This window comes from Petaurus breviceps, unplaced genomic scaffold (assembly GCF_028583685.1).
Source record: "Petaurus breviceps papuanus isolate PSGF00001 unplaced genomic scaffold, PetGlider_PUasm1.0 90667, whole genome shotgun sequence".
In the NCBI taxonomy this organism is placed as follows: Eukaryota; Metazoa; Chordata; class Mammalia; order Diprotodontia; family Petauridae; genus Petaurus; species Petaurus breviceps.
In genome coordinates this window covers 1,422,967-1,449,062 of record NW_027187302.1, presented here as the reverse complement: position 1 = coordinate 1,449,062, position 26,096 = coordinate 1,422,967, and the positions used below count along the sequence as shown (strand labels likewise).

At 36.7% G+C, this 26,096-nt stretch overlaps 1 protein-coding gene across 5 annotated transcripts in view; it reads left to right on the top strand.

Annotated features, from left to right (window-relative positions):
- CEP162 (centrosomal protein 162) overlaps window positions 1–26,096 on the top strand; it is a 144,169-nt gene that overhangs the window by 66,871 nt on the left and 51,202 nt on the right. For all 5 annotated transcript variants that reach the window (XM_069065081.1, XM_069065082.1, XM_069065080.1 and 2 more), the window contains 7 exons: window positions 323–390; window positions 2,524–2,645; window positions 10,008–10,038; window positions 10,458–10,574; window positions 22,337–22,513; window positions 23,378–23,459; window positions 25,581–25,866. In XM_069065081.1, the coding sequence (XP_068921182.1) occupies window positions 323–390; window positions 2,524–2,645; window positions 10,008–10,038; window positions 10,458–10,574; window positions 22,337–22,513; window positions 23,378–23,459; window positions 25,581–25,866 (883 nt within the window). The remainder of the gene's footprint in view (window positions 1–322; window positions 391–2,523; window positions 2,646–10,007; window positions 10,039–10,457; window positions 10,575–22,336; window positions 22,514–23,377; window positions 23,460–25,580; window positions 25,867–26,096) is intronic.

Sequence of the window (26,096 nt, the reverse complement as noted above, 5' to 3'; positions counted from 1 at the left end):
CCTTCCTCCTGTCTCCCCCTTTAGAATGAAGCTCCTTGAGGAAAGGGACTGTTTATGTTTCCAGAAAAAGAAAAAAAAAACCCTTTTTTTTGTCTTTGTATTCCCACTGCTTAGTACATAGTAAGCATTTAATAAGTAATTGATCATTCTCTTCCTATTTTCAAACATTCTCCATCAATCTCCAAAGCTCTAATTTCTGCTTTAATGCAAGAGTGATTAGGGCAATTAATGGCTTTAGAGATAACATAAATATGCCTAGAATTTTGCCTTGATAATAGCATAGTTCAAATATAACTCTAATTAACATAAATGTTTTATATAGAAATAAAACCGAAATGGAATTGACTGAAGATGAAAATGAGGATGATTCTAAACATGAAGAAATAGCAGGTAATTCCATGTTGGTCTTAAAGCAATATTGTTAAAGATATAATATGAGCTACATTTTGCAGTGAGTGGAAAGAGACATTGTAAGATGAGAATACCATCAGTTAAAAGGAAAATTAGTGTGGTTTTGTGGAAGGAGCTTTGACTTGTCAGGGAGGCAGGTTATAGAGTTCTGGCTGCTAACAAACTGTTATGTAAATCCTTTAAAATACCCCATAAATATACCCCACAAAATATCCCGTATTGTAGTCTCATCTCAGCAGTCGATATACTAAGACTGAAAATTTATAATTACCTTATTGCTACAAAATAGATAATCTTGAGTGTGCTCAGGCAGTTCAGTGCACAAAAGGGCACAGCTGTCAGAAAGTAAGGCACAACAACTGTCAAAGGGTTTAGGGAAGCAAGCAAGAAACACCCCCACAGTAGAAGGGATGACATGATGTTGGCAGAGCAAGTGTATAGCACTAGCAAACAAGTGACCCCTGAAACAAAACAAAATCCTGTTCTGGCCAGGAGCTTCTTATATCCCTTATGTAGGGTAACAGCCAATCTTAGGGTAAGATCAGTCCAGTGTCCACAGGATGAATGAGTGTACCTATTTGGAAGGGGAGAGGGAAAAGAAGTGGGAGCTAAAGACAGATCCTAACTAAAGCCTTGGCCGTTATGATTCTAGGGCTTTTCTTGAACCATAAGCATTATAATATCTTTTCTAAATATAATACCGCATTTCAAGCTTCTTGTTTTGGAGGATTTCAGTGTCAGATTTTTATTTTATTCATATAGGGAACTCCCGATGAAGAAAATCCCTCTACCACTGTTATGTTGCCTCTCATAAAAAAGAATTCTATTTAAAAGAAAATAGGATAAATTATTTTGGTTAAATTTTCACAGTTCAATTCCTGTTTGAGTTTTTATTCATTTAGCTCCTTTTACTCACTACAGTATGAACTGGTCTGTGTAACCTTGGTCAAGTTACTTAACTCTAATTGCTTTAGAAAAAAAAATATGAACTGGTTTCCAAATTGGAACTATAATAATTTAATCCAACATAAACCATTAAAGAGTTATAGTTTGAGTAATGTTGGTTTTTTTTTTTAAAGATTTTCACTGTTCATTTTCTCTCACTATATTTCAAGTATGACAAGATTTGTTCAGAGTTAATTTTCAGGTAACTTTTCTAAAAGAGGAAGGATGCCTTCAAAGAGAACCCTATAGATGTTTTACTCATTATACTGCTTTTTCACAAAGTACTATTACATATATATATATATATATAGCCTTCACTCAAAAATTTCAATTCAGTCTCCTCTTCCTATAATAATGTTCTGATAGGTAAGACCTAAATCTTATTTCTTGCATCCATAACAGTTTATTTAAATATTAACAGCTGAGAGGGGCATTTTTTCCCACATTTGATGTGACCAGTAAGATTTTTCTCTAAAAATTCCTGACAGCCATTATATATTGCCTCAGTTCTGTCTTCTTCCTCAAGAGGAGGTATATTTTATCCTAGAGGCAGGAGGGGAGTCCCTGGAGAAAGGGACATGGTCAGATGTGGACTTTAGCAGTATCACTTTGGCAACCATGTGAAAGGTGTATTGGAAAAGGAAAAGAAACTAGACACAGGGAGACCAGAGAGGAGGCACAAACAACAGGCGATGCTTATGAGTGAAGAGAAGGGGACATGTGACAAAAGGTGATTGCAGAAGTACAATAGACAAGACTTGGTAACTAACTGGATATGAGGGATGAGGAAGAAGGAAAAAGGCTGTGACTGCATTTATGAACCTAGGTGGCTGAAAGGATGGTGGTACCCTAACCAGAAGTAAGGAAGTTAGGAAGAGGTGAGTATTTGGGAAGAAAGAAGGAATTTTAGATGATAAAAAAGTTCAAAAAATGAAAACTATTGAAAGTATATAAATTTTTTTTAATCCCCAAAATACTAAAAATAGTTGTGAGAGCTGAGACATTCTCAATAGAACAAGTTTAATCTAAAGTATACCTTCTTGATGGCTTTGGAAGAAATCATGATTAATTGTGCTTCATTTTATTTGGAAGCCCACATAACATTTTTCTGGAATTTAAAATTTTTGAAATATTTTCCTTTTGTGTGTGTTTTTCTTTTTCCTTCAGAAAATTACAGTGATGATTTTGAAGATGAGGGAGATATTGATGTATTGTCACCTACTGAAAAGAAAGAAAATCAAAATGAGCAAAATCCCAAATCTTCAGAAGAGATAAATACTCCAATCAAGGTATGCCTCTTTTGAGTATTTAATAGCTTGGGATCTTGCCTTTCAGTTTTAGATTGCTGAAATGTTGATATCCTTGGCTCCCCAAGTCAGTTTGTGGTTCTTTAATATCTAGAAAACATCTTCAGAAACTTAGAATGAAGTTATTACTAAGTATCTCTGATTTTATCAGCATAAGGAACTTCTTCCTTAAAGGAAACTCCCCAGAAGGCAGATCTAACCTTTGGTGACTGAGTAGGTAGTTCTTAAGCAGGTTTACACTGTTAATAACTGTCAAAGGTAGACTTGGACGTAGGTCTTCCCAACTCCATACCCATACCCTGTCCAATACCTCTTTAGATTCTAAAGTTAAGCTTCCATATTTGAAAATATAAGAGGAGGGGAGGGAGAGAAGGAAGGAGGTAGAGAATTCGGAACTGAAAATAAAGATGAATTTGTTTTTAAAAAAAAAAAAGGTAAATAAAGTTTATATTGCTAATCTACTATAAAGCATATTCATTTTGGATTTGTTTGTTTTGCAAAGCCAGTTGATTCTTTTAGTGCATGAAAACAATTCCTCCCAACCCCCCTCATCTCAGCCACAGGTACTTATAGAGGTAAGGAAAAGGGTGTACTGGAACATGCTTGGCAAAAACAATGGACTAAATTCTTTTCATTGCCCAAGGGAAGGCCTTGCTGCCACTTCTCCTAGCCCACCTCTCTCATCTACCCCCAGTTCTCAGTAACTGATAAGGTAAAGCAATAATTATTAAACTCTTACCTGATGTTTATGTTACAGATTGTGTTTTAGGTAACACATATTACTGTAATAACAATAGATTGAATTTATATATAGCACTTTAAGGATTAAAAAATGTGTTCCCAGAAATAATAGTTCTGTGAAACAGTACAAATAATCTTTTCATTGTTGTCCCCATTTTGAGTTGAGCAAACTGAGGCTTGGAGGGATTGAGGAACTTATAAGAAGTTTCATAGGAAGTGTAAACTCTGGGATTTGAACCAAGGATTCTTTATGTAAATTCCATAATCTTTCCACTACATCACTTTACATACATAGGAAAAGCCCCATTCCCCTGTGTCTTGTAGCTCCATGCTGGAAATTTTGCAGAGGAGTTTTTCACATGCCTGTGAAGAGCAGAAACAATTCCTCCCTGCCCCTCCCACTCTCCCCAACCCCAGTTGGTTTCTTTTTCTATAAAATTATGATAATTCTTGTGCTTATCAATAAGTAATAGGGATCAAATTAAGTTATGTAGGTAAAACACTTTACAATAAAAATACTCTATAAAGGTAAGTTATTCTAGATGATACTTTCCATATACAGAATACAAAACTTGTTCAAAGGCAGTGATAATCCTCAGGAGAGATTTGTGAAAAAATCTAAAAGTAACAAAAATTATTTTGTGTGTGTGGAATGTTTCCCACATAGGTAAGAATAAAGCCACTGCTTAGGGAAGATAGATTTTGTTTTATAATTATATATTTTTTTTAGTTAGCAAGCATTTATTTTCTCTCCCACTTCCTCCCTCCTCTGCTGAAAAAAAAAAAGAAAAGGAAAGGAAAACTTTTGTTACAAATATGCATAGTCAGGCAAAAATAAAAATTCCCAAATTGGTCATGGTGAAAAATGTGTATCTCATTCTGCATGTTTAGACCATCACCTCTCTGTCAGGAGGTGAGGAACCATTCATTCTCCCTCTAAAATGATGGTTGGTCATTATGTTAATCAGAGTTCATAAGTTTTTCAGGGTTAGTTTTATAATGTTTAGTTCTTATATGTTATTTTGGTTCAGCTCACTTCATTCTGCATCAGTTCATGAGTCCTCCCATGCATCTCTGAACCTGACCCTGTTATCATTTCTTACAATGCAGTAATATTACTTTCTATTCATATACCATAGTTTTTTAGTCATTCTTCAGATGATTGAAACCTCAATAGTTTCTAGTTCTTTGCCACTACAAAAATAACTGCTATATAAATATTTTTGTACATATGAATCCTTTTCCTCTTTTAAAAAAATTGGGGGGGGGGCCAAGATGGTGATGTAGAAGCAGGAAAATTCCACATGCCCCCTCCATACCCACCTCACATACCTATAAAAATGACTCTAAACAAACTTTAGGACTACAGAACCCACAAAGTGACAGAGAGAAACAAACCTCCTGCTGAAGACAGCCTGGCAGGCCGACAGGAAGGAGCCATTGCAGCCTTCAGGGAGCAGAGCCCAGCCCCACATGAGTCCACAGTTTTGGCCTCAGGGTGGCCATGGGCTGGAGGGACTTCAGGAGAGTGGATTACCAGCAGCTGTGGCAGTTTCCAGAATTATCAACCCATAAATGCCAAACACAAAGTGAGAGTTCAGTGTGGACTTTGTGGGAACAGGGGTTCTGGGAGTGTGATCCAGCCTCTGCCCCCGGAGGGAGAAGCGGCTGAGGCACAGCTGCCACGTGGCTGCTTCAGAGCTCCTGGCCTACATATTGTAGGAGAACCAAGCAACCAGTCTTTGAGGTAATCACTCTTGCTTTAACCTGCTTGAATCTGCATTGCTGTCTAGGGTGGAGGTCCTGGAGTGAGTGACCAGTGTGCCAGAACCAGTGGAGGCTTCTGAGAGGGCACCCAACTAATAGCTCTAGCAGCTGTGTAAACCCCAGTGATTTGGAACAAAGCTCTCCTCTCTGGAAAGAGAGTTCTACTGTGGCAGAAAGCTCAAAAGTTGAATATTTGAATGGCAACATGAGCAAGCAAAGAAAGCAAAGCAAACACAGCAGTCCAGCTTTGGATTCCTTTTTTTTTTTTTTAAAGTAATCGGGGTTAAATAACTTGCTCAAGGTTACATGGCCAGCTATTTCTGGGTGGGTGCTAAGTGTCTGAGCCCGGGATTCGATCTCCAGGTCATCCCAACACTGGAGCTGGTACTCTTACTCGCTGTGCTACCTGGCTGCCCCTGGATTCCTTTTTTGGGGACAATAAGCATCAAAGCATGAAACAGGAGGAAGACAACAAAGTCAGAACTCCTGCACCAAAAGCTTCCAAGAAAAATATGAATTGGTTACAGGCCATAGAGGAGCTTAAGAAGGATTTTGAAAACAAAATAAGAGAAGTGGAGGAAAAATTGGGAAGAGAAATGAGAATGATGCAAGAAAATCATGAAAAGAAAGTCAACAACATAACTGAAGAAAATAGTACCTTAAAAAATAGACTAACTCAAATGGCAAAAGAGGCTCAAAAAGGCAATGAGGAGAAGAATGCCTTAAAAAGCTGAATTTGCCTGATGGAAAAAGAATCTCAAAAGCTCACTGAAGAGAATCATTCTTTCAGAATTAAATTGGAGCAAGCGGTAGCTAGTGACTTTATGAGAAATCAAGATACTGTTAAACAGATCCAAACAAATGAAAAAAATAGAAGGCAATGTAAAATATCTCATTGGAAAAGCCACTGACCTGGAAAATAGATCCAGGAGAGATAATTTAAAAATTATTGGACTACCTGAAAGCCTTGACCAAAAAGAGAACTTAGAAATCATCCTTCAAGAAATTCTCAAGGAAAATTGCCCTGATGTTCTAGAACCAGAGGGCAAAGTAGAGGTTGAAAGAATCCACTGATCACCTCTTGAAAAAGATCCCAAAAAGAAAGCCCCTAGGAATATCGTAGCCAGGTTCTGGAATTCCCAGATCAAGGAGAAAATTCTACAAACAGCCAAGAGGAAACAATTTGAATATTGCGGAAACACAATCAGGATAACACAGGATCTGGCAGCTTCTACATCGAGGGATCGAAGGACTTGGAATATGATATTCCAGAGGTCAAAGGAGCTGGGATTAAGACCAAGAATCACTTACCAGCACAACTGAGTATCATGTTTCAGGGAAAAATATGGTCATTCAGTGGAATAGAGAACTTTCAGGCATTCTTGATGAAAAAAACAGAGCTGAATAGAAAATTTGACATTCAGGTACAAGAAGCATGAGAAAGTAAACAGGGAAATCATAAGGAACGTATAAAAGTTGAACTATTTACATTTCTAAATGGAAAAATGATAATTGTAACTTATGAAACTTCTCAGTATGAGGATAGGTGAAGGGAATATAAATGTGTGTATATATATGTATACATACATATATGTCTATATAGGAGGGTATATGGGCATATGAATACTTACATGAGTGTGTATATATGTGTACAGGTTTACACAGATAGAGGGAACAGGACCAATTTAATAGGAAGGGATGATACTTAAAAGGTGAAATTGAGAGATGAGAGAGGAATATAATGAGAGGAGCTGGGGAGAGACAGAATGGGGTAAATTATTTCATATAAAAGAGGCAAGGGAAAGCTGTTACAATGGAGGGGAAGAACAGGAAGGCAAAAGGGAATGAGTCAACCTTACTCTCATTGAATTTGGCTTAGGGAGGGAATGACATACACACTAAATAGAGTATGTCACCCTACAGGAGAGTATGGGGGAAGGGGATGAGAGGGGAGACGCTAAAAGGGAGGGCACGTTGGGGGGAGGGAAGTTGGAAGCACATACTATTGAAAAAGGGCAGGGTCAAAGTAGAGAATAGAACAAGTGGGAGGTGGGATAGGATGGAGGGATATATAGTCAGAATTTCACAATATATCCACTATGGAAATGTTTTGCATAGCTACACATGTACAACCTATATTGAATTACTTATCTTCCCAGTAAGGGTGGGTGATGAGGGAGGAAGGGAAAGAATCTGGAATTCAAAGTTTTAAAATCAAATGTTTAAAAAAACATATTTTTTTTACATGCAACTGGGAAATAAGATATACAGGCACTAGGGTACAGAGATCCATCTTGCCCTACTGGAAAGTTGGAGGGGGCACAGGGGAGGATATAGGAGAGAACAGATTGGGGTTATATAGTGGGATCACTGTTTTGGGGTGGTACGTAGGGGAAAGATCGGAAGAAAATTTGTAACTCAAAATATTGTATAAATGAATGATGTAAACTAAAAATAAGCCTAAAATTTAATTTAAAAAAATAATTGGGATTATAGGCCTAGTTGTGTTTTCTCTGGGTCAAAAGCTATGCAGTTTAGTAACTTTCTGTTCATAGTTCCAAATTGCTTTCCAGAATACAATTCACAACTTTGTCAACAGCATATTAATGTTCCTACTTTCCTAAAACTTTTAGGGGAGATAAGTTGACAAAGCCTTAACTTTTAGGCCCCACTCATAAAGGTTTTTCTGTCGTTAAGGAAGAGGAGGGAGCCAGGGTCCTTCCTGCTGGCAGAAGGCTTTTTTCCCCTGCATTCAAGCTCAAATGACCTTCAAGTTGATTGCGGACATATTACCTGAGTGCCTTTGACTCTTACCTTGAAGCAGAACAGCTAATGGGAAAGTCAGTAGAGAAAGTCTGGTCAAAATCATTTGGAAAATGACTGAACGAGTTATGTTATATGAATGTGATGTAATACTACTTGTGCTATAAGAAACGAAGAAGAGTATCGTTTCAGAAAAACCTGGTAAGACTTACATGAATTGATGCTAAGTAAAGTGAGCAAAACCAGGAGAAAATCTACACAGTATAGCAATATAATAAAGATGATCAACTGTGAAAGGCCTAATAACTTTGATCAGTATAATGATTCACCACAACTCCAGAGAATTTCTCATATAAAATGCTATCCACCTTCAGGGAGAGAACTTTTAGACTCAGAGTAGAGATTGACGAATATTTTTTCCTCTATTTTTCTTTCTTTTTTTTCCTGGAAGATTTGGTCAATGTAGAAATATGTTTTCATGACTTTATATGCCTGATGGGTATTACATGTCTTCCCTTCTCAATAGGTATGGAAGGGGCTGAAGGGAGAAAATGTGGGACTGAAAATAAAAGTTAAATTTTATAAATAAAAGTCTGAGCAAATCAGAAGCAAAAAGATGATCAATTTAGAAGATGTTAGTGTAGGGCCATGGAGAGATGTTAGTGGTCTAGGAAGCCTAATTGACTGCAGTAAGTCCCAAGCCACCCATTGTAAAGAGGAGAGAGAGCTATAAAGCATACAGTTATTCCTCTTATAGTTTATTAAGTGAATCACCCTTGCTTTCTCAGTGGCTAATTCCCTCCATAGGGACCATTCAGGAATCAGAGTTTGATTGAGCATATTCTTTTTAGCATGTGCCAGCATACCGGCCCTTTCTTATACATGTTCCATAGATATTCCCAGTAAATCAGGGCGGCTTCCCTGATTATCATCATTACATATATAAAGTGCTTTACAACCATAAAAATGCTATATATACCTGGAAATTTATTATAATACTTGGAATGGAAAAAGTAATAATTTTGCTACATTTTAGATTGATCCCTCTACATGTATAGTATCCTCTTCAGTTTTTGTATATCAGATTCTTTTAGGAGAAACTAACAGAGGAAGGTTCAAAATAAGGTGACCATCATGGTAAAATTACTGCTAGTTGTATCCTGTGAAAAATATTTGGAAAAAAACTGATTTGCTTTTCCTAGAGAAGATAAAAGGAAGAAATAATAGGGTTTTTTTTTCAGTTATTTGAAGGGCTGTCATGGAAAAGAGGGAAAGAGATTGGTTCTGTATTATTTGATAAATCAGATTATCATTGAGTAGGAAGGATAGAAAGAAATTTTTATACAACATAAGGAAAAACTTTTATGTTATGATTTAGAGTAGAATGCTCTGCCCAAGGAGATAGTGAATACCCTTTCACTGAAGGTAATGTCACCTGTCAGCTAATGCTGTAAGTAGGGAAGGTCTCTCAGTTGGAAGTTAGACTAAAATGACTTCCAAGTTCCTTTCCTACTCCACGTTCTGTGATACGTGACTATGACATCTCGTTCCTTTTTTTTCTTCTTCAGTATGATAGAGTAAAAAGAATATTCAATTTTGCAATCCAAGAGAAAGCGGTTCTAGTCCAGTTCTTCTGCTGACTTGTTGAATGACCCTGGACAAAGGACTTACTTTGTGCTTCAGTTTCCTCATCTGAAAATGAGAGTATTGGACTAGATCTGAATTTTAGTGATTCCTCATATAAGCCTTATAATTGTCCAGTCTCTTTAGTATATAGCCTGCTAATCTAACTAGAATACAACCATATTCAAAGTGGGGTAACTATACTTTTAGATGTTTTTATTCCTTAGACATTTTCTTGGGCTCTATTCATGCCTGTTATATTACTAGTCTAATTTCTATTGAAGAGGAAAATATTTTTAACTATCATAGCATTCCTATGGCAATAAGTACAAATTCATGCATATTCTAAGAAATAGAAAAAGGGTCTTCCAACTTGTTCAGGTTTTGATATGTTGTAAATTTACATTTTTAATTTGCAATTTAATTTATACTTTTTCTCTTTTAACTTAGAAAGAAGAGAAAATTGGCATGCTAGCCAATGGTGAGTAGCTTTTATGTTCTAAGATTATAATTGGGCAACAAGATTTGGCAGAGCTACAAATAAAACATCCTAGAAAAACTAGTATCCTAATATAGAGAATGACATTCTGCACATCTTATCAATAATATATTCCTTATAGCTAACTCAAATCTATCTTGATGTAGTTTTAATCTCCAATTTATTATTTTCTTAATAGAAAGATAAGAGAGAACCATGACTTTCCCTTCATTCCTAAAATGTAAATGCATGTAATCATGTTAAGTTTGTTAGATATAATATGTATATTTAATCTATGTGTCTATCTGTCTATAAGCATTTTCATTCTGTTTGGTATATACAGAATATGTGGCCCAAATGCTCTTATTGTAGAGAACCACAAATTGTCCTCTTTATTTCGTTTTTCTCATATATTCTTTTAGTCGTGCTACTGGATTCATTAGATTCAGTTGCAGAAGTGGAACTGGATTCTCAAGATAAAAGAACAACCAAATTACAACTACCACCAGAAGTCACTGATAATGACATGACTGGGACAGGTAAAGATGTTTTTAAAACTGTCTGCTCTCTATCCAGCTTTTTAAAAACTGTCATTTTGTGATTGCAACTTCATCTCTATAAAAATAATGCTATAACAACTTTTAAGGATTTGTTAAGAAATCTATAGATTTAAGCATTTCGACCACTTAAGTCATATCTATGGTTTAATTGTGACAAGGTGATCCTAGTTTACATAATAATGGTTATTGCTTGAGTCATTAAAATTCTTGACTTTGACTTGAGGTTGTTTTCTTTGTCCTGGCTCTTCTACTAGTTTAGTGTTTTAAGGAAGAGAAGTAGAATGATACAAATCTTCTATATACTTTGTGATCATCGTATTTCAGATTTGAAGGCACCCTAGAGAATACTCAGTGAACATCCTAATTTTTTAAGATGAGGAAATCGGGGTTCAGAGAAGTTAAATTATTTGTCCTAAGAGATATGACAGGGACTACTGAAGATAACTATATCAGATCAGATCTAAAAGAATACTGTCTGGAGGCTGAGATGTGGAGGGAAAGCCTTCCAGGCATGGACAGGTGAAGGAAATGCACAGTTGGAAAATGAAGTATCTTGTTTGTAGGCACTTTGAGAAAGTCAGTGCCACTAGACTGAAGTGGACTGGCAAGGTAGGAAGTAGCTAGGTTAAGAAGGACTTTGAAAGTCAAATGGAATTTTATACTTGATTTTGGAGGTGATAGGGAGCCATTGGTGTTTACTGAATTGGGCAGGGGATTCAGGGTAGGGTAAGAAAGAGATAAGGTTAGAGAGGGAAGATCAGTTTGATAGCTTGAATGGAGGCTGAGCTTGAGTGGGAAGAGACCTGAGGCAGGGAGACCAACCAACAAGGTTTTGTCTATACTACAGATGATGAGGGCATTCACCAGGGTGGTGGTAGTTTCAGATGAAAGAAGGAGACAGACAGAAGAGATAGAAACAACAGAAATTGACCACTGATTGGACATGGGAGATGAGAGAATGACCAGTTTAAGGTGATTGTGAGCCTGGGTAATTGACAAGGATGATAATACCCTTAACAGCAGTAGAGAAGTTATGAAGAAGGGAGAGTTTGGGGAAAAGATCATTAGTTCAGTTTTGAACATTTTGAGTTTTAAGATAGATGCACATGGGACAATCCAGTACAAGATATCTAAAAGTTGGTTGGGGGATATGAGACTGCACATCAGAAGAGAATTTAGGGTTAGACAAGTAGATCTGAGTCATCTATATATAGATGATTATTGAAACCATCTGAACTGATGAGATCACCAAGTGAAATAATATAGAGGAGAAAGAGAAGAGGACCAAGGACAGAGCCTTCAGGGATACTCGTGGCTAGAGGATGTAATGTGGATGAAGATCCATTGAAGAAGATAGAAAAGGATTGACCAAGCAGGTAGGAGAAGAACCAGGAAAGAGCACTGTAATGAAACCCTTGAGGGAAGAGAATAGTGGTGAGAAGAGGGTAATCAACAATGTCAGAGGCAATAGAGGTGTCCTGAAGGGTGAGGATTAAGAAAAGGCCACTCGATTAGCAGGCCACTGAATTACAAGATCATTAGTTTCTTTGGAGAGGGCAGTCTGCTGACTGTAGAAAGAATTGATTGCCTTGTGTCATTTTTTTTCTTCACCAGACTCTTCTAATCTGTCTCATGAGCTCATACCCCACATTGCTGAACATCTCCACCTTGATGTCTTGTTATTATCTCAAATTCATCGTGTCCAAAATCAAGCTCATCTTCCTCATTAAAACTATCCCTCCTCCAAACTTGCCTATTTCTCTTGATGGTACCACAATCCTTCTGATCATTAAAATTTATAACCTTGACATCATCCTTGACTGTTCCTTTTCCCAGCCTTCCATATTTACCCAGTAGTTGCCAGTAATTTCTGATTCTGTTGTCACATGTTTCACATCTGTTCCCTTCTCACTAATACAGCCACCATCCTAGACTGTCACCCTATTTCCAGGGATTCCTGATTAGTTTTCTTACTTCCATTTTCTCCCCTTTCCATTCCATCTGCTACAGCTGCCAAAATAATCATCCTAAGGCACAGATTTGTTACACTATGTAAGTCCTCTGCTCAGAATCCTTCAGTGCTTTCGTCTTGCCTCCAGGATAAACTCTTGGAGTTTGTATCTAACCCAGTCTGCTTTGTACCTACTTCTATATTTTTTCACATTGCTACCTTTCACAGATTTTATATTCCAGCCAAACTGTCTTTCTGTGTCCTTAACACAGCATTTTATCTCTTATCTCTGCCTTTACACATGCCTGGAATGTTGTCCTACTCACCCCCACTACCATTGCCTGCACTTTACAAAATTCTTATCTTCCTACAGGGCTCAGTTAAGTTGAACATTGTTAACATTCTCTCTCCTATAGTATGTCAGACTTACTTATCTGTATATGTTTTCAAGCTTCAATAGAATATAAATTCCTTAAGAACAGGGATTGTATTCTTTTTGTTTTCATACTCTTTAATAGACACTTAGTAAATGTCAAGTTGAATTGAGTTTGCCCTAGACTTTTAAATCTTTGGCATAAAATTTGAGAGCACAATTGTCATTAGATTCTTCTTATAATTTGGCTCTTTTATGTTATTTCAGTGACCACTTTAGGTAGGAGCAAACAGGTTAATAAATTCAACTCAATACAGAGTAGTTTTTCTTTCTCTGTAAGGAAGAAAATAACAAGATTAAAAAGCAGAGATGCAGTTTAAAAAAATCTTAAATTCAGAAGGCCTGTGTTGTTTTAATAAAATGTTCTTCCTGTTTACATTTTGTGTTTACAATTGTGAGAACGTCAAAATTATATGGGAAAAATGTACCCCTAGACCTCCCACTCACATAGCAGATTCATTTTCTGGAAACAATAGTATAAATCAAAATGAAGGCTGGTGAATCTGTTTTTCCCATGGTAACTATGTCATAGTAGAGTAGTAGAGTATCATGTCTTTGAACAAGAGTCTTATACTCTTTTTATTTTTCATTTATGTTAACTCATGCCTTTTTTAAAAATAAATGTTTATTTTTAACATTTTTTAAAAATTTTTGACTTCCAAATCTCTCCTTCCCTCTAGCACCTCCCTCAGCCCTTCAGAAGACAAGTAATGTGATGCCCATTATATTCTTTTTAAAAATAAAAATAATCACATACCTAATCAGCCATAAATTATATACCCATACACTCTGTAGGATAACATTTTCCAAACCTATGTGAATCAAACAAGGCAACACAATTATTTTTCACTTTAAATCATATTTAACGTGATAGAGTTTCTTTACTGCCCTGACAGACAGCCAGTCTTGAAGTCCTGTCTGCTTAGGTTCAGGCACTGTGTCTGATGTATCCTGACCATGTTACCTTGGTTAAGTTACTTAACCACTGAGCTCTCCATGCAACTCTCTAAGATTGAAGTTCCAGATGAGTTGCTGAATTATATCAATGGAGAGGGTATCACACTGGAAGTTCCCTCTAATAATTAAAGCACATATTCTCCCCTGTTCCCTTCAACAAAAGCCAAACAAACATATCCTGCTGTATACAAAGTTCAGGTCTTTACAATTCTTACCTTGTTTTTCCTTTAACGTACGACTGTCATCATGGTCATAGAATTCATAAGATTTCAATTTTGACTAGCATCTCTACTTTGAAGGTATCTTGAAAAAACAATCCAGACACATCTGTTTTGTTGCCTATCTTCCCTTTTTTGTTGCCCAGGCCTGTGATTTCATTAGTGTAGGGTATTCTCAGTAAGGTTACTCCCTGTTCCAATAAACATTTGCAGCTCAGAATCTTAGAGAGTTTTCTGGGGTACAGAGTGGGAACCCAGGGTCATACAGCTACTCTTGATCAGAGGTTAGACATGTACTCAGGTCATCCTGGGTCAAAGGTCAGTATTTGGTCCACTACTCTGTAATGCCTTTTCAGCTATCTTCTTTTTCTCATTTTAAATTTTCCATATTGCAAAGCAAGGACTTTAGAGTTGTTCTTTGGTTTTTATGTTTGAAACAAGAAGCTTTCTACTTTATTGATCTGCTTATATCATTAAGACCAGAAGCATCTCCTTGCAGTCTAATATTATGTAAATCATACTTACCTTTAAAATACATGATCCCAATTTCATTTGTATGGAATTTTTCATTCTTCAGTCTCTTATAGTCTAGAAAAACATCCAGTGGCCTAGTCTTTCTCTTCACATCTGGCTGTCTATTCCCTAATTTTACCCTTTCCTTTCTGTCCTCCTCGCTTCTCTGGAACCCCTATACCTGGAAACTTCTATACTTGGAACATGCTGGCTAGAACTTCCAGATTCTTTGCTGATTTCAATCTCTGTACTTGTGACCTCACAGGTCTGCTTGAACAGAACCCTTCCCCTCCCTGCAATATAGCAAATCTTCTCTGATCCTGAAGCTGCCATGATCCCTGAAATCTCTTAGATGCTGTGAAGCACAGATCCAGGAGTGCACTGTTCTTCTTGCTTCTTCTTCCACTTGTTCTTCCACTTCTACTTGTCATCTACTGAAGGCCGTCATGACTGAAACTCTCTAGTGACATCTCTGGCTGTATGACCTTCACTAGTCATATAACTCTTCCTATTCCTACTTTTAGGAGATTTGAGATTCTGCACCAGGGTGATAGAGTTGGTGGGCTGGACTACTTTGGATATGTAAACACTTGGCAGTCCCAATATAAGGGGGTTATTGAGCTGCCCTTGTATTATATACTTCACTTGTTGTGTACTTAACCTACTTTCTTTTCCCTTGGGACCAGTTAGAACACTAGACCTTCCCTTAAACATGCCAGCTAAAAGGGCCTATTGCTTTTAACATTGACTCAGTCTAATTCTTCTGCTAAACTGCTTAGTTTCAGTCTTGGGCTCATCCAGTATAGTTATGTTTAACTCTAGGGGAACCTCAAACAGCAGTGGTGGGATGACTTGAGGTCCCCAACAGTGAAAGACATTGATAACCAAGCCTGAGATCCTAGTATATCTTTGAGGAGGTAACTTCCTCTGGGAAGCAGTTTAAATAACATATATCTCTTTATGATTCTTTGTACACACAGTGGAGGGGAATACAGGGGTGGATGTAAGATGAGAAAAGAGAACTATTCCCTTAAAAGGTAGTATTTTTTAAGTTTTCTGGCCCTCCTCCACAACTTTGCTGCCAATTAAGTAGGTTATAACTTTGATGCTACTACTTGAGTGATAGAATCTGTCCCTAATAGTAGCATTGCTTCCTGAACTATGTTATTACTGTGTTAAATTTGACTTGTCAGGGCCTGTTTCTAGGTCTCTGTACATGCTTCTTAACTTGGAAAGCCTGGAACCCAGTTCTGTTGATTATCCTTAGCTGTGAAGTAGTGGGATATTGATGTATCTAGCTAGCCCATTAAAGGCTAGTTACACTCATTGGGTGTAAGCACCAATTGGGTTACCCTCTAACTTCTTGTATTCCCCACCTTCAGGTTCTTCATGTATCTCTAGGTACTCTAGCCTATATCACTTCTTTTTAAAAGCACAAAATAAAAGAGGCTGCTGCTTTCAGTGTTGACTGACTCATTTTTTGTGAAGCCCCTTTGGTCCTACTAATAGACTCCTTACCACCACATGGTGGTTTCTCAGTGTCTTAAAGCCTCAGAGCCAATATTTGAATGACCAAACTCAGAGGTACATATTTAGAGTCAAGTCTGATCCTGAACCTATATTATCAGACCTTTTTCTGTCTGTACCACCTCTGGAATGCTGCTTTAGAATAGATTTCAGTAATTTTTATATTTGCTAGTTATTTTAAGCATTAAGAGAGGTCACCACATAGTATTGAGATTTTTCATTCACAAACATGGCAGAATTTAAAAACTGATGATTTAGGCCTTTGCATAAGGATTTGGCCAGTGTTTGCCAATTAATCACCTTACTCAAAACATTGCTGGAACTCCTCTTAAAAGAACCTATTTTCAAACTAATACACCAGTCACATAATATACCAGTCTCATCTCTAACCACAGGACAGTTTCTCTTGGCTCCTTACTATTTTTGCCTTGTTTTCTTCTTCCTTGATGGAATTATAAGAAGGAAATGAGTCATCAGATTATAAAAAAAGGGAATAGGTCTACATCACATCACATCATTATAGCCCGTATTCTACACAAATATCACAAAGTGACATTCTTAAAGCACAAATCTTACTTTGTCCCTTCCTTGCTTCAGAAGCTCCCCATCACTTGTAGGATCAAACACAGACCTTCACAGTGTGGCTCCATGCTACCTTTCCAAACTTACTGAATGTTGTATCCCTTTATATACCCTGTAGTTCATCCAAACTAGCTTACGTGCTGTCTTACATACCATACAACAGTCCAATTCCAGTCTCCATGACTCTGTACAGCTTGTTTGTACATGTCCCTCATGCCAAGAATTTGCTTTCTCTTCATGCTGCGCTTATTCTTTGTCAACTATAGAAAAAGAATTAAATTCAGTACAGCAAAGCACTGCCTTCAAGAATTTTATTTTTCCAACAAGGGATCCCCCATGTTTATATGTCTCAATCATAAAATATTCCTCTAAAGATATAAACTGAGAAACAAGTTCCATGACTAATTATTAATAGCTCCCAAGAAATAGAGAGACATCTGTTCACCAAAGGTGTTTGTTTATATGGCAGAGTTTAAGTGAAAGAGGGATTTCATACAGATGGTAAGGTCCTCCGGATGCCCCTATTTATAGGTAACATTGTGATGATTGTATTGCATTACGATGTTTGCAGAAACCTCCTAAATGAGATTATTTGTTGCTTAAAAGAGTTAGGCCTGACCATTCCATAGGAGTAGGTGTTTATCTTTGACAGCCACCAGTTGAACAGTGAAATAGGTCCAAAATTTGAATAAGAAGAAAAGAGCAGGTTGGATTGCATTTGGGGAATTTTTAATTCTAAGCTCCTCCTGGAAATAAAGGTCTATCTATTTTAACACAAGGAATCCTTTGGCAATGCTGTCTGACTGTAAACTGTGAAATCATCTCTGAAGAATTAGAAGTTACAGATTATCCACAGGTCAGTGGAGAGGCACATGGTGGGTATGAGTAAGCTGTTGTCTTTTGCCACCAAAGAATTGCCCAGAAACGGTGTAAAGGATATCATCAAACAGTTGGATGGTACATCAAAGAGGCTTCCACACTCACACCTGGCTGCACAGATACTTTTTTTTTTTTCTGAAACTGATTGTTTAAGTCAATTATTTGGCTGCTTGATCTTCCTTAGTGATGAATGAGGATTTCACTAACTTCAGCCTCAACTAAATTCTATCAGGTGGCTACTATTTTCAGAGTACTGTACTATGCACCAAATGATTAAGTAAGACATGGTTACAGCTCTCATAGTGCTCACTATAGTAGAGGAATATGACACATGCATAAATAACTATGATAACTTTAACATATGATAAACAAGAAAAGTGTAGCACTCCCATCAACTTTCTCAGTTGCCTCTTGAGAGAAGGCAGACTGTTGAAAGATAAAGTAAAATATTCTGCAAAGGGAAAGGGAATAAGGGAGACTGGGTGATATTTACCTATATACACATGGCCCGAACATAGATTTTTCATCTGATATAACAGTTTGGCTAGATTCAATTCAATTCAGCACATGTTGATTTTTTTATTTTTTTCACTCATCAAGCAATTTTTTTCTTTCCATTCCCCCTCTTCTGTCCCTGAAGAAAAGAAATATTTCCATATTAGCCATGTCCACAAGTGCTACATATTCCATCAACTCTCATCAACAAGCATTTATTAAGCACCTACTATATATGCATGGACCTGGTGATAAAAAGAAAAAAATAGTCTTGCTTCTACATGTATACAGCTAAGTAAATATCAAGTATATATTTAAATTAATTCAAAATTATTTCAATAGAGAGACTGCCAAGAGCTGCAGGGTTCAGAAAAGGCCTTATGGTAGATGGTGGTGCTTGAGTTTGAACTATCTTTGAAATTTAGACCTGTTGCCTTTTGCCTAAGATTATGTGTCACTGCAAAAACTAATTGCTGACTTTTAGTTGTTTCACAGTAAGAACACATTGATTTAGGCCTTTGCATAAAGATTTGGCCAGTGTTTGTCAGATTTGTGAGGCAGCATGTTATGATGGAAAAAGCACTGTATCTGGAGTCAGGAGAGACCTGAGGTCAACTCTTGATTCCAGAACTTTCTAATGGTATGACTTTGGACAAATCACTTCACCGCTCAAACTTTCAGTATTTTCTTTGTAAAATGGGGATAATACCTCAAAAGATTATTTTGAGAATTGAATGAGTTAATACACTTAAAGTGAAAGTTTTGTAAATCTTAAAAGAATATAAATGTCATCTACTATTACTCTTATTTTGTTCTTATTATTTCTATTATCATTAACACCACTACTGACATTCTATCACATAAGGGTCATGCCAATACATTTACTCATTCGCTCTCTACTTGCTATAGAGAAATTAGTATGTTTACCAGCAATATATATTGGCTTTCTAAAGATGGGCTACATTCCTAAGGCAGCAAATTCATAGATCGGAAGAACCTTAGAGTGCCATCTAATGGAATCCCCTCTTTATAGATATCTGAGGTCCAGAGGAAACTGAGGCCCAGGGAGGTGACATTTCCCAAGGTTACAGGATTTGAACCCATATCATATAAATTCAGTATTTCTGCTCTACTGTGGGAGCTTGCTCCTAAGATTTAACATTTATATTAGAGAAGCCCTTTTGAAATACATACTTTAAATTTATTATGAAACCATGACCATTGAACATGGAGTCATGGGAACTGAGTTTGAATCACACCTGCCACTGACATATCTGTGTGACTTTAAGCAAGTGACTTAATCTCTCTGGCCTTCAGTTTCCTTATCCATAAAATAAAGTGGTTGGCCTAGGTGAACCCAAGGTCCTATCTGGCTCTAGTTCTCTGACCTTAATATCCCCATGATGAGTATTACATGAATTACAAATCTCTGACTTAGGATAGTTTCTTCCCACTCAAGATTTCTCTGGACAGCAAACAGGCTGTCAAAGGCCAACAGTGCCATTTGTTGGTAATCATGGGGAGCTGTGTGACTCCAAATCTCTTCTCTGGTGTCTATTTTCTTCCCTTAATCTTGAAGGCTATATTTGTTTTATTTCTTCTACTCTCTGTCTTTTACTACTTATACTAGTTCTACTTCAGGTAGTCTCTCTCATGTACACTTTTTTTTGGCCCTTTTGTCTTGCATCTTCCCATGTGCCACTAGAAAAAACTATCTCTGTTTTATTTGTGAGCCAAGAATGACCTTTATTGTAGCTGATAAACTCAAGAGTAATGTTTAGGATATGCTTAAATTGAGAGGCTTGTAAGTAAAATTAAACATATATACCTCCTACCTTATTTTCCAAAAATAGCATTTTATTTCCTGTCCCTTTTCCTTTGCATAGGTTTAGATTATTCTCCTTCCTCTCTTCCACTCCTTGGAATTCCTGACTCTAATCAAAGCTCACATCACCTGCTACCTTTCTACATGAAGGATTCTGATTCCAGCTTTCAATTGAAAATATCACCAAAGTTAACAGTAACCTCTTAATTGCCATTTCTAATGGTGTTTTCTCAGCCTTTGTTCTCACCCTCTCATACTAGAAAGTCTCTCCTCTCTAGGTTTTCATGACTTTACTTTCTTCTGTTTTTTTTTTCTTCCTCACTCTCTTTTGCTGCACATCTTGTTAACAAACCATGGGTATCTTCCAAGGCTCTGTTCAGGGCCCTCTTTTTCCTTTGTACTATTTTCCTTGGTCATCTTTTCATCTTCCATTGGTTTAACTACCATCTCTATGCATACAATTCCAAGATGTATATAAATCCAGGCCTAAACTCTGCTGAGCTCCAGTCCTCCATCACCATCTTCCTATTGGACATCTTGAACTAGATACCCCATAGACATCGCAAACAAAATCCATCCAAAATAGAATTCATTATCTTTCCTTCCAAACCCTCTGTTCTTCCATATTTCTCTGTTAGTGTTAAGGGCACCACCATTCCCCCAGTCATCAGGCTTGAAACCTTGGTATCATACTCAGCTCCACTGTAATATGCATTTCACATATCCATTCTGTTGCCGAGTCTTGTCATTTATAACTTTACAACATCTCTTGTATATATTCTGTTCTCTTTACTCACACAGCTATCAATCTGATCTAGGCCCTCTTCTTCACCTCACATCTGGACTATTGGCATAGCCTTCTGGTTGGTTTCCCTGCCTCAAGTCTCTCCCCACTCTAATCCATTCTCTACTTAACTATCAAATTGTTCTTCCTAGAGCACGAATCTGACCATACATATCACCTCCCTAATTCCATAAATTCCAGTGACTCTCTCTTCCCCTTAAGGATCAAATGGAAAATCTTCTATTTGGATTTTAAAGTTGTTAATAACCTGCACCCTTCTAACCTGTCCAGTCTTTTTACCCTCCTCTATGTACCCTGCAGTCCATTTACAGTGGCCTTGTCCTTTACACAAGATTCCTCCAAGGGTCCTGACACCCTTGGGCCTGTTCTCTGCCATCCCCAATGCTTAGAATGTTCTCTCTCCTCAACTCTTAACTCCCAACTTCCCTGGTTTCTTTCAAGACTCATCTCAGATCACACATTCTTCAGGACTTTCCTAATCTATTTGCATCCTCCTCCCCCTCCCCCCTTTCCCTGCCAATGCCTTCCTCTCTGAGATTACCTTCCATCTACTCTGTATATATCTTGTATCTATATTTTTTTGGTATATTTTCTTCCCCCATTAAAATGTAAGCTGTAGTGGCAATTAAAATTTGAGGGCATGAACTACATTTTTATCTTTCTTTGTATCCCCAGTGTTGACAGACATACCAACTTGAACATGCCCATGTCCTTTGATCTCTGGAAGAATCTAATCAGGGTTGGACTTCATTAATACTTGGATAGGAGACCCCACCTGGGAATACTGGGTGCTGTAGGCTATAGGGGGCAGCTAGGTGATGCAGTGGATAGAATGCTGGACCTGAAGTCAGGGCGATTTATCTTGCTAAGTTCAAATCTGGCCTCAGACATACCACCCACTAGATGTGTGACCTTGGGCAAGTCACTTAACCCTGTTTTGCCTCAGTTCCTTATCCATAAATTGAACTGGAGACAGAATTAAAGTACTACTGTCTTTGCCAAGAAAAACGCAAATGGGGTCACAAAAAGTAAGACACAACTAAAACAACTCAACGGTGGTATCCCTAGTGCTTATCCCAGATCCTAGCACATAATTAATCCTTAATAAATTCTTGTGGACTTGACTAACTGATCTCCCTCCTATTAGCCTTTCCCCTTTAAATTACTTTGTATTTATTTTATATATATTTTGTATTTACATATCCCTGCTTATGCTGGGCCCTTCCCCTCCAATAGAATATAAACTCCTTATGAGAGGGACTGTTTTCATTTTTACATTTGTCTCACCAGTGCCTAGAAAATTTTAAGAGTTAATGCTTTCATATATTGCTATTTATTTTGGATTTTTATTGGCACACTTTAGGTTTAATAAATGCTTTTTGAATTGAATTGAAAATAACATGCAGAAACTCTATAAAGTCATCACCTACACGCTTGAAGTAGACATAACAAACTTAATGACATGTTTTTATTGAACTCCCAACAGATATTGGGTAACAATGTTCTGTTTATAATAAATTTCTAGTGAAATTACCTCAAAATTACATTTCCACCAGGTATGTCTTATGGACAAAGCAACAGTGACCTGGAAGCACTGCATCAGGCCTATCATCATATTGATCAGTCTTTGGGAGACACAGATGAACCCAAAATTGAGAGTAGCAAGAGCTTAGTGCAGGATGTTCCTCAGGAAACGGATGAGTGCTCAAAAAACATCTCTACTTCTGAATCTGGTAAAATGCTAATAACAGTGTAATGTGATCATTGCTTAATTTGATAGAACAACCACCATCAATAGAAGTGCTCTTACTTATGCTTTCTGGGGTATAAGAATACAGCTTTAAGCAGCAAGAGCCCTTTGTTGTTTTAGATGATGTTTAATGTAATTTAATGTATTCATAGTAACACATATGTCTTTTATTGTGTCTGTCTTTATATTTCAAGGATTAACTGAAAACCAATACTAGACATCATAGGCTTAGCTAAAGTTAGAGCCATCAGTATGTTAAAATTTCAGTTTCCCAAAATGCACCTTGAACAATAAGAAAATTTAAATGTTTAAAACATTTTCTGATTCAGTGAAATTAAATCTTTTACATACTCAACCTGTGATAGAGAGCAGCTACATAGCCCAGTGGATAAAGCACTAGACCAGGAGTCAGGAAGACTCATCTTCCTAAGATCAAATCTAGGCTCATAAACTTACTACTACCTGTGTGACCCTGGGCAAGTCACTTAAGCCTGTTTTGCCTCAATTCCTCATCTGTAAAATGAGCTGGAGAAAGAAATGAAAAACCACTCTGCCAAGAAAACCCCAAATGGGGGTCACAGAGAATCAGACATGATTGAAAAATGACTTAACACCACCACCTATAGAGGCTTAGTATATATTTGGATCAATATTACAGAACTGGCTTGCATTTACAGTCAAAGGAAGCCCTGCTTATGGTGTAGAAATCCATTGCTCTCTGTAGTGGAAGGATATTGTTTGTATTACGCTGACAAAACATTTGAACAAAATGTAATTTTGATTCTTAGTTTTCTCTTATAATTGATTTTTATTTTTAGCAATCCATATAATTCTTCTATTCTCTTAGACCTCCATACTGTAGAGGAGTTGATGAAGCCTATTAGAATGGATTCATTACTTGGCAACTATTATGGTGGGCAGCCTGTCAGGTAACTGTTTCTTTGTATGTGTTCTATTTTTTAAATAGAAGCCATGGACAATTTTAAAGCAATTTACCCTGACACAAAAATATTTCCATTTACTTATTATTGTTTTATACTAGCATTATCAAGTTCAAAATCACTTAGATTTTTATGTGCTCTGATTTCCTGGGATTGATCCTCACTGGATAAGCATAAAAATTTTTGATGCTTAGGAATTTTGCTTAGTTATTAATTGCCTAAATCAGGTCAAGAATAAGTACTGGTACATTTAATTGGGATATCCATAAGAGATCTGATTTATGACCGAATTTCTAAATATTTTCTTAATGTTGTTTTCCCTATATTTTAAATTTTGATTACTCACTTCAGTGTCATATTAGGTTAAAGCTTTTCAGAATATAGAAATAATAGTAAGTTTTTAAAAGTAGAATGCTGTCCTATACAGTAATAAATTTAATTTTTTTGTAACTGCTGTAATTTTGATTAATCAGTCAACAGATGTTTATTAAATTTCTGCTGCATGCCCTGAACTAGGCTAGCCCCACAGTAAACAAGGACAAAGCAAAAAAAAATACCTGTTCATGAGGAGTTTGCATTCTGATGGGGAAGACAACAAGTGCACATAAAAATATGTGGAACATATCATTAATAAATATACACACAAATATAAAAATATATAGCACTAAGTTAATAAATACAAATATAAACACCACGAAGTAAAGTACAAGATCGTTTGGGAGGGAGGGTGCTAGCAGTTGAGGAGATCAATAAAAGTTTGATGCCATAAGTGGTGACTTGATTGCATCTTAATTGAAGAGAGGGACTGTTTGAGGGCCAGATACAAAGGGAGTACATTCCATGCATGGGGAAATGACCAATGCAAAGGCAGAGATATAAAATATAGAGTGTTATGAGTGAGGAACAAAGAGAAGGCCATTTCAGCTGAGTTTCATTTTGTAAGAGGGGAGTAATGTCCAATGAGTCTAGAAAAGTAGGTTGGGGCCAGATTGTATAGGCTTTAAAAACTAAACAATGGGACTTATATTCTATTCTAGAGATAATAGGAAGCCACTGAAGTTGATTAAGTAGGGAGTGACATGGTCAGTTCTACACTTAAAGTTACTTTGGCAGTATAGTATAGAATGGATTGGAATGGTAAGTGACTTGAGACATGAAACCAATAAGAAGTTGCACTAATCTAGGCAAGAGGTCATAAAGGTCTAAACTAAAGTAGTTGTTGTGTTGAGTGGAAAGAAAGGGCCAAATGCAAGAGATGTTATAAATGTAGGAAGGGCAAAATTTGGAGCCTAACTGATTGTGTGAGGTGAGGGGTCAAGCAGGATGCTGAGATTGTGAATCATGGACTAGAAGGATGGTGGTGCCTTTAACAAATATAGGGAAGTTTTGGAGAGGGGAGAAGTGTTAATAGGAAAGAGAGAGTTCAGTTTTGGACACATTGAACTTGTTATCTCCATGACATCCAGCTTGAAATGTCCAATCAGCGATTAGTGATACAGAATGAATGTTAGGGGAGAGACCGGGATTACATATGTACATATGGGAGTCATCTACTTAGAGATGATAGTTAAACCCATGAGAGAGAGAAGAAAAGAGGACCCAAGACAGAACATTGTGGAATATTCAGTTAGAAAACATGATATGAATAATAATGAGTTAGTAAAGGAGACTAAGAAGGAGTGAATAGACAGTGATTGAAGAGAGAATAACGTCAAATAAAATAGCATAATTTCTTGTTTTATTTAATAAAATTATCTACTTGAATCTTGTGTTAATTTTGAAGAAAGGAAACTGAATAGTATGGATGCAGGATATCTGTATGTTTTCTTACATAAATATAATATAAATCTTGTTAGCTTTTCATTGTTAAAAAGATACATCCAAGTAAAAATATTTCTTTATACTCTAATGCTTGGTACATAGCTGGTGGGCTAAAAGATGTTTGTTGAATGAAAGAATAAAAAAGTGAATGAATAAAAACATGATAGTATCTAAGTGTCTACATTAAAAGAAATATTTAGAAGTAATAAAGCTAAAAGATTTGAGTTAACAAATCTTGGAAGGGTCAATAAAAATAACATTTTCTGCATTCTCTGCATCTTTTTATAGCACAAAAAAAAAGATTGATAGTAAGACAACTGAATTTGTTAGTCCTCTACCTCTTAAGAAACAGACTTCTATAATGTCTCAGGAACAGCAACAGCATTTGGATCAGTTTTTTGAAAAGAATGAGAAGAATATTTTTTTGCAAAAGACAACAAACAAAATTAGTGAAAATAGTTTGCCAAAAGTGACTCCTACTGAAGAACATCTAGATAAAATGCAACTTGATCTTTTAAAAAAAAAACTATCCCAAGATTCTTCACCTTTACTTCATGATACTAAAATTAATCAAGTAAGTATTATTTCAGATCATTAAAATTTTTAATCAGATAAATTATAGATGTTACAAGTAATACATGTTAGCAGTTATTTGCAATACAACATATGTTGTCCTGGAAAGAACACTGACTGTGGAAACAGAATAACTGGCTTTGCATCCCAGATGTGCTGTGGATTACCTGTATGATCTATGTCATATTACACAAGTTATATAACACCTCCAGCTTTAATCTAGTTTCCTCA